This window comes from Lepeophtheirus salmonis, unplaced genomic scaffold (assembly GCF_016086655.4).
Source record: "Lepeophtheirus salmonis unplaced genomic scaffold, UVic_Lsal_1.4 unplaced_contig_10631_pilon, whole genome shotgun sequence".
Classification (NCBI taxonomy): Eukaryota; Metazoa; Arthropoda; class Copepoda; order Siphonostomatoida; family Caligidae; genus Lepeophtheirus; species Lepeophtheirus salmonis.
In genome coordinates, this window is record NW_027289180.1 from 1 (window position 1) to 9,524 (window position 9,524).

General features: G+C 30.2%; 1 protein-coding gene across 1 annotated transcript; it reads left to right on the forward strand.

Moving 5' to 3' along the window:
• The first annotated feature begins 7,318 nt into the window (after positions 1-7,318).
• On the forward strand, positions 7,319-8,524 carry LOC121126085 (cathepsin L). Its single transcript, XM_040721383.2, has 4 exons — positions 7,319-7,573; positions 7,623-7,802; positions 7,860-8,217; positions 8,284-8,524. The coding sequence occupies exons 1-4, from the start codon at positions 7,346-7,348 to the stop codon at positions 8,493-8,495; spliced, it is 978 nt and encodes a 325-aa protein (XP_040577317.1). The 5' UTR covers positions 7,319-7,345; the 3' UTR covers positions 8,496-8,524.
• The last annotated feature ends 1,000 nt before the right edge of the window (positions 8,525-9,524 follow it).

Consider the following 9,524-nt stretch of genomic DNA (forward strand, 5'->3'; position numbering starts at 1 on the left):
ATTAACTTATTTGTGTTTTTGTCTTTTATATTTTAATATTTGTATTATAAATGCATCAATTTGATTAAAAATGATAATTTTTATATTTTATAAAATAAGTCGTCCTTTCTAAGCTTTATTAATCGCCGCTGGTCGAAATAAATACAAGAAATTTAATTAAATAAATTTGCTGTCGAAAATATGTCACAGTATCTTCAATAAAGTTTTTTTTTCATAGCTTGCATTTTTGCTTGATGTCCATCTGATGATAGTTAAAAGAAGTGATATAAATTTTACATTTTGAGTGACCAAAATTCTTACCAATTGCTAGACTATTACTCTAAACAGAAATATCAGGTTAGGTTAGAATAAATTTGACCTGTTTCTGATCTTTTTAGAATAGAAATACTTTATAATCTAAATGCATTTATATCCATAATTTGTAATTGAGTATTAAGAAATACTCATTAAAAAGAAGGTGACCTTTTTCTGACATTTACTTGATCCAAAAATTCTTAATAGTCAAATTTTGATCAATAAGTAAATCAATAATACCTTATTATATTTAAAACCGAGAAAAAATCTCTGAACACAGCTAGTTTTATACATACATAATTACAAAAATTATTTAAATATATTTTACATTTATTCCTGTATGAATTGACTGAATCATTGGATCATTAAGTAATAAAATTTGGGAAATTGCTTAAATTTCCGTATTTGAAAGTGAATCAAACACATGACTGCATCCAAGAAAACTATCGTGAAGATAATCTTTATTACAATCAGAATGTAAAGGATTTGATATTGGAATAATTTATTTAGGTGTAGTTTATATATATAAATATATATTTATCAATGATGCATTAGGTTATGGACTATCTTTTATTCAATATTAGAGTAACCTTAGAATGGTCGGAGTAAATATTTTTTTCATGGCTATAGAAATTATTAGACATTTTGGTTCATCCATTAGTTTTATGTCGTCGAATATAGAAAATAAGTTGGTCTTCGTTCTTCTTTAGCATCCTTGTGGTAAGACGATTGTTGAAGATATTGATATTTACTTATGTATGTATATTAAAGTTTAAATTGATACAACGAATATGTCATGCTGTTGGTTCAAACATTGTACCTTTTGTTAAAGTGTTTATTGTATGTCACAGTATAAGGTCTGAAGATGATAATTTGTTTAGATAACAGTATTTCTTGATTTTATGGGAGTGATTGTAGAAAATGGTAAATGATTTATTTAGAAAAGGATAACTAATCTTGATATTTATTTTATCATATAAATAAAAATGGACTTAATACACATGACATTCCTGATGTTGAACAAAGATATTATAAGATATATAAAGGTTTTGTTGTCCATTATAAGGAGCTACCTCTAAACATTTTGTAAAACTGTTTTAAAATTTTATACGATGTCTTTAGTCTAAAAGAAAAAAATTGTGAGCATTGCAGCTCAACATTTCTTAAATTTAAATTTTTAGATCTATCCATGATGGGGTATAAATATTCCAAGGTTTTTATGACTCCGTACAGTTAAATATTGTAAGATATTTAAGGTAAAATCCATCATTTATAAAGTTTCATAAAGCTGGCACTAACCATATTTGTGTTATTTACTCCTCAATTGCATATATGTTCACAATCATGATAATAGTAACTTTTGTAATTAAAAATAATTATTATTATTTGTCTATAACTACGGATAATTATTTAAATATCTTTGTAGTTTATGTATGAGCTGTAACTTTTGTTAATCAACTATTTAATATTTTTTTTCTAGGTATTCATATATTTCCCAAAAAATAAATGTTAAAAAATATTCCTTATTTAAATTTAAGATAACGTATTATTCTACAAAACCACAATAAAAATTTAGATAACATATAGGTGAATTTTTATTTATGTTTTCTATAAATTATAATAAGTATTTAATACAATAAAGCACATTCCTCTTTACTCTATTGATAAAGTTTCTTAAAGTGTAAGAATTTATTGTTGAACTACAATGACCTGTACATAAACACTACAATTTGGTAAATTATTTAAATTTATATGGCTGATATCGAAACAAACACTTGAATTCAGCAAGTAAACACATAAAACAATTAATCATTATGCTAATGATGATTATATTAATATTGTCATTTAATAATATATATCCAGCTGCCTATAAAAGATGATGCAAATAATCATTTTTCTTTTTAATTCATTAGATAAAATTCAGGTGGTAAAGGGTTAAGTCTAAGTACTCATCAGTCATACTAACATATTATTTTTTTCTACACTTTTATCATTATTGAGGGGATATGATTATGAATTGATATAATAATGTAAATATATTGATAAAATTCCTGTGTACAATGAGCATGTTAAAAAATGAAACATAGTAACCCTTACAATTTGTAGAATGTTTTGGAGGAGATAAATAAAAATGATCATAAAAATAATTAAATCTATTTGGGAGTTTTTAAAATAATACTTTTTCCTGCTATTATTACTAATTATATCCACTGCCGTACTTGAGTCATACTTAGGCTGACCATTCCAAACTACCATCTGTTCTGCAGCCCATATAGGAGGAAGTGATTCAAAAACAATTAGAGATATTAAAACCCGACATTACTAACTCATAAACAGGTGAATCAGAGACAACTTTTTTCAGCTTTAGATGAAAGATCAATTATAAATTTTGGAAGAATCGATCGGAAGAGAACAAGTCCTTCTACTAAGTCATTTAAAGGCATATTTCTTGAAACATCCAATATTTTCTATGCTTAAGAAAACCCTTTTGATGGGAAGCTATTTTCATATTCAATATTGGTTCTATTTGTTTAGCAACAATGAATATTGACTCCCGAGTCTATAACGAAAAAGTTCTTTAAATTCATCTTCCTCCAAAGCCCATTTTAGTATCTTATAATCTTTACTCGATATTACATTATTCAAGATCAATACTCATATGATCTGAGGCTGGATCAGTATGGACTCTGTTCTATTTTCAGAATATAGTTTTGGAGATACAAGTGGTAAATCAGTCCTAGAAGGTTGTTCTCCCCTTCTCCAAGAAAAACGACTGTTAGAGTTGTGAATCCTTATTATATCCACCAAATCAAGTTTTAAGAATAACTTTTGCAGAATATGTTTATTTGCATAGTATCTTGATGTATCAAGATCGACATTGATATGTCCCATGAACAAGAGTGGGGTTATATCTTTTCCTTGGTCGTTTATAATTCCTTGAAAAAACTGCAATAACTTTTGATTGGGATCATAAGCATTAATTAGAAAAAAAAAATTAAAACTTTATGCCACACATATGAACCTATGTAATCTTTTAGAAATTCAGGATTCTCAATTTTTCTTCAAATAAATGTTAATACCCCTCTGGATAACATAAAGCCAGAAAGAAAGTTAAAAACTTCATGAACAACTACACAAAGAGATTCCTTGATTTAACGTAGGCATAAAATCCCAGGCTGGAAAGACAGCATGTTTTCATTAGTGAATGTAGGAATAGTATACCTCTTCCTCTTCATTTTTTGAAAGAAATTATTCAATTAGTTCCTAAGCTAGAATTAGTTTTATCAAATACTTGCTTATTTACGCAACACATTGGTTGAGCAAAATAATTATATAGTAAATTTAGTTCGACTTGTGTTTGAGCGCATTATCTTATTTAAAAATAATATCTAAATACGATAAAAACAGACTGATTTAATTATGTGCAGGAGTTGATTGGTCAGATACATTTTTGGACTTGTTCATCTCTTTATACTTTTATAAAATTTGATTGCTCTCTGAATAAATAGTTAATGCTTGATTTGAATCCATCAACTCAGCCCCGTTAGGTTCTTGTGCTTTACAATCTTCTACTCGTCTTTCATTTTTTCCCCCATTTGAAACAGCCCCTGTTCTTTAGAGAATGTACTTTTTCTGCGCTATGTCTTTTCTTAACCCTAAAGATCTCCAAGACTTGTAAAAATTAACCGATTTAGATTTTTCACAACAGAAAGACATAAAGTGACCAAACATAAAACAGTTTTCGCACTGTCCAAATGGGCTAATAAACTGAATTGTTTCAATTTCATCTCCTTATGGAATCAGTGAAGGCATATTTCTAGGATATATGGTAACCCTTTGTGTCCTAATTTTGATAACTTGTATATTTAAAAATAGCAATTTTTTTAAAAGAGATTTTTGAAATTAAAGAAGTGTTCCCTATACGAAAGGAGTTGACTTTGTTGCAAGATTCGAGCAGATATTTTAATGCTTTCTTACAAATGTATTCATGATCAAATTTTAAAGTCAAATCCAACACGCGATCGCCATCTCCAGCTAGCATGAATTTACGACAATCTATGAAAGCTTTGAAAGAATTATTGTCATCATCTTTCAAGTCAACTTCAATTGCAAGACACATGATTCTCTCCCAATGAATTTTATTTTGAGTTATTGTAAGAGGGCTATGAGGTCTATCCCAATTAATACTGTCAACCTCGTTTGGGATATTTTTGTAAAATATCCGTAGCAATTAAAGCAAGATTTCCAAGATGCATTTGACTTTTACTCATAGTTTGTCAATTTTTGTGAAAATAAACATTAATTTTTTGAACCCATCAAGTAATTGACGGTGCCATCCGACACATATATAAACAAAAGGATGGAATCTCTGTTTAAATTCGAGTTCTCAACTCTCCTATATGACATTGATTTTGGTGTATTGGACGTTCCCATATAGAGGTCAGAAATTATTGATGAAGATTCCAAGGTAACTGTATCCTTATTCTTTTTAATAGGATAGGTACTATTAACTTGAAGAAAAAACGAGTTCTTGGAAGCAACGGAGTCTAAATGTTAATCTATTTACATTGGATAAGGTTCTCAAAAGGAGAGCCCAGTTGGATCTCCCTTTTTTCCTTTCGCCGGACGTCAAAAATAGACAAAAAGAAAAAGAACAATTTAAAGGTGAATTACAACACTGAGGAAGAACTCCCGGGATTATAAACAGGTATTATTGTAGACTAGGTTAAAAAAAAAAAAAGGAATAAATCCCTTTACATGCTCTGTGATAAAAACAAATAAGGTTTTCGACGGAATAAGTAAGATTTGTAAGAATAATATCAATAAGCAAGATAAAAGATAAGTCTAACGAACACACTGATGTATTTTTTTGACAAAAAAAAGTCTTTAAACCCTGCACAATGATAATCACGAAAGAACAAATAACAACACTTCTGCACTAGTCAAATACATAAACTTTTTTCGTTTTTAGTACGACGTACAAACTGGATTGGATTGTTATTTCTTCAAAACTGACTGTATGGATTACATACAAACAGATAGCTCTTGCTTTATTAATATTAATACCGAGCGGTCCATTAAAATATATATACTTTTGAATTTTTAACTTCAACAAGATATAAATTATTATTTAACTATATAATTTCAACAAAATAAATACTATAAATAAATATACTTCTTAGCTCTTTTAATCATTGATGTAGACACTATAGATGTAGTGGCAATGATGGCTTCCGGGTGGCAGTGGATGGCCTTGCAGCCGATTCAGATGTAATCATCTCTCATGGTGTCTCAGTACTGTCTGACGGTGGCTTTGAAGATCTCAGTGCCTGGATGATGGACACTGCAAGCCTTCCCCTCGACATGCATCGAAAAGATTTAGTGAAGGTGTTTGGTATCAGGGTTGATGGGAGCCAAAGTGCCAGAAAAGAGTTCAAAACAACTCAAAAGATTCATTTAAAAGAGACATGCAACGGAAAGGACTGGTTTCCTTCATTTTTGCTGTCAAAAGTGGTCTCTCTACCCTCACAACGCTATTTTAATAAACTTTTTGATAGCTCTCTGAACAGACTGCAATCAAGTATAGAGATCTCTTGCATGGACCCTCATGGACTTGAGGGGGTTATTCTGTCTTTTTTTTGTAACTCTTCCAGGTCCAGTTTAGCCTTTTAAACTTTTTTGCGCGAATAGAAAGTTCAAGTTTCATTTTCTCGATTTGTACGTAAGTTAGAGAGCACAGTTTTTTTTGTAATTATAATATAGCAAAATAGGAACTAATTTCAATCACTTAACCTTCCAGAATTGATGAATTAGTAAGTGTTCAGATTTCAATAGACCATCCGGTATATAATGCATATTGAAAACAACTTCTTTCCTTTTCTTGGGTTTTGGGTAAAAAAATATGAAAGAAAGTTGAAAAAAAAAACATTTTTAAGGAGTCTAAGATCCTTATGTATAGGAATATTGTACAATTTATGTCGTCTATAAACGGCGTTGTCAGATTCTTCCACGCAAGAAGTCCTTCTCTACAAATTTCGTTTGAGGTGAGATGCAACACCGGCCTTTGTGAACGCAAGCCAAAGACGGATAAACCTTTGCGTTTTGCTCCAAAACCTTTCCATGTGGTTATGATTAAGACTATTATACAAGTAATGTTCTTATTTGCTCGATGTTACTATATTACATTTTTACACCAAAGATTAAGAGTCGACAAATGCACATACTATTTATTAACTCAAATTTATTGATCTCGAATATCTTGTAAGCAAGTTTTTTTTTATTGTAACAAAATGATTTTTTTTGTGTTATGATGTTTAAAAATCCCCAATTTTAATTATTCTCTTTATGATTGATGGAAAAGTAACAAAAGTTTAGCAAGGAATCAATTCTTACTAGAACATTTTAAAATTCCTATCGGATGAAAATTGTTAATCAAAGCTTTGGTGGTTTTACATATACTACAAGTATTACTAAAAATAATTATATTTTTATTTCAAATCTGTTATTAACCAGAAGGATTTATCAAATCATGAAAAGGAAATGGGTATATATATGGGTATGTTTTATATTCAAATTTCTGGAATAAATTGATATACACAAATTGTCTACTACAAATTAAAGCCATTGATTTATAAGACTTAAATTAGCTACAATTTGACTTTCCAAATTAAATACATCAGTTTCTAATTATTTCAGTGTGACAATGCATTTTTACTACTTATGTACAAGTTGTGAGGCCTCGAGGGGATAATACTGAAAAGTGTGTATATAAAAAGGAAAGATAATTCGTAGGAAAAAAAACCAATTCAATTCTTGCAAAAATTATTTTAACATGCTTATGTAGTGATGGACCACATGTCAAGTAGATGAATATACATTTCAACAATATTTTCCAGGTGAAATAATTTTATCTTCTGTTTAATTTTGATTACTTTTTATCAATCAAATATATTTTCATATCTTGAGAAAGATACGGACGTACCGATAAGATAACTTACGCCAATAAAAGGTATATTTAATGAACCATTCTGAGTTCTGTACATCTAAAACTATGAAACTATTTTTTATTTTTGTATCCCTTGGAGTTGTGGTTGGAGAATTCTCCAGTGAATGGACTCTATGGAAGAAACTTCACGGAAAAAGATATGGCTCTTTCCAAATCGAAGAACTAAGATTCAAAATTTTCGAAGAAAACAGAATCAAAATCCAAAAGCATAATGCAGAAGCCCAAAATGGACTTCACACTTATACATTGGCAATGAACCAATTTGGAGATTTAGTAAACCACATTCTCCATTGATTAAAAAATATTTTATTTACATTTACAGCTTCAAAGTGAATTTCTTCAAGGATATACTGGATTGGCCCAAGGATTCTTTTCAGGTGAGAACACTGTTATTTTAGACAACAGCGTGCCGGTTCCTTCTTATGTTAATTGGACGAAAAATGGAGCAGTTACAGCAGTCAAAAAAAGTACATATTGTGGATCATGTTGGGCATTTTCGACTGTATGTATTTAAACAAAAAATCTGGAATCTATGAATATGTGTATCTTTAAATTTCAGACTGGCTCTGTAGAGGGACAATATTTCATCAAAAACAAGAAGCTTCTTTCCTTCAGTGAGCAACAATTGATTGATTGTTCCACACAGTATGGAAATAAGGGATGTAATGGTGGATTGATGGATAATGCTTTCAAATATCTCATTGATAATAAAGGTATAGCTACAGAGAAAAAATATCCATATTTAGATGAAGAAGACAATTGTAAATACAATAAAACAATGGCAGTAGGACAAATTAGCTCTTTCAATGACGTTAAACCTGGAAGTGAAGACCAATTAAAATTGGCGGTTGCCCAAATCGGTCCTATTTCTGCAGCCGTTGATACATCATCTCTTTCTTTTATATTTTATGAAAAAGGTGAATTATGTTTAGATCATATTTGTTTAAATTTTAGGCTAATTGATTGTAATATTTTATCGATAGGCATTTACATAGACAATTATTGTAGTTCTACTAATGTGGATCTTGCTGTTTTGGTTGTTGGGTATGGTACGGATAAGGCATCGGGACTGGATTATTGGCTTGTCAAAAACTCATGGGGTACTTCTTGGGGAGACCAAGGATACATCAAAATGGCCAGGAATCATAAAAACATGTGTGGCATTGCAACACTGGCTTCATATCCCCTCATTTAACTAAATAAACTGATTCATTTTTAATATAACTTCTTCTCTACATTTTTTATTTATTTAAAAAACTTGAAATATAAATAATGCAAAGTGTTTTAAGAACTTGCCGAATAATCCGTTCTTCGAACAGATTCCCATGTTAAGCTAAACATTTTAAAATTGTTTAAATGAGTTTTCAATTATTAATATAGACTGTAAATACTAAATTTTTGAAAACGCAGAAAATGTTAGCTGAAGATGGTTTTGTAAATAAAAAAAAAAAAACCTTTTCCTTAGTATTACAGAATAAAATATAGGACTCCCACTCGCACTATTTTCATGTTAAGTAGGACTTGTTCTTCGAAATCCTCAGCTTGCATCCATAGTACTGTCAAACAGTAATCGAAATTTTCCGCGCCAGATTATAACTAGAACAGAATCTTCCCCTCGAACCGATAAAACATTGTTAGCGTTAGGGAGAGTAAACAAGTATATTGCAAGAGTTTTTCCGATTTTCCAACAAGTTGGTTTGTAATAAGTAGTTCCTAACCTCTTCATTAAAACCACTAAGAGATAATCCCCCGTTTGTCATCATTGCGTTGCTTGAGATGTGAGACTCCTCCGACGTACTATGAGAGTTTATTTCAAGGCTTAGAGCAGTCATACTGTTTACACAAAGCTAGCAAAATGGATACCATATCCCATCAAAAATAGAAATTAAAAGTGCATACTGCTTAGTTTTAATTTTTTGATATTTATTGTAGTTATTCGACTATTTAGTGACGATACCCTCCTTTACTTTTGATCAAATAATGTATATATGATACGCCAAAATGATACCACGCCAAATAGACGCAAACTGAAATGATCTGCTGTGAAAAGAGGCCCGCTCAAAAGATGTACGTCAAAAATAGTGCGCCCAATTGAGTGGGCACGACTACACAAATATTCATGTCCAAGTGGAACTGTATAAGCGGGGAAGGAATACCATATCTAAGTAAACCCCTTTAAGTGATTACCAAGAAATAAAGAAACACTTTTTGAAACAACGTTGCT

Bases quoted from the DNA above. Each gene is read 5' to 3' on its own strand.
- LOC121126085 (XM_040721383.2), top strand. From the start codon at position 7,346: ATGAAACTATTTTTTATTTTTGTATCCCTTGGAGTTGTGGTTGGAGAA. The intron at 7,803-7,859 runs GTATGTATTTAA...TTTAAATTTCAG, and splicing joins CATGTTGGGCATTTTCGACT to ACTGGCTCTGTAGAGGGACA. The intron at 8,218-8,283 runs GTGAATTATGTT...TTTTATCGATAG, and splicing joins TTTTATATTTTATGAAAAAG to GCATTTACATAGACAATTAT.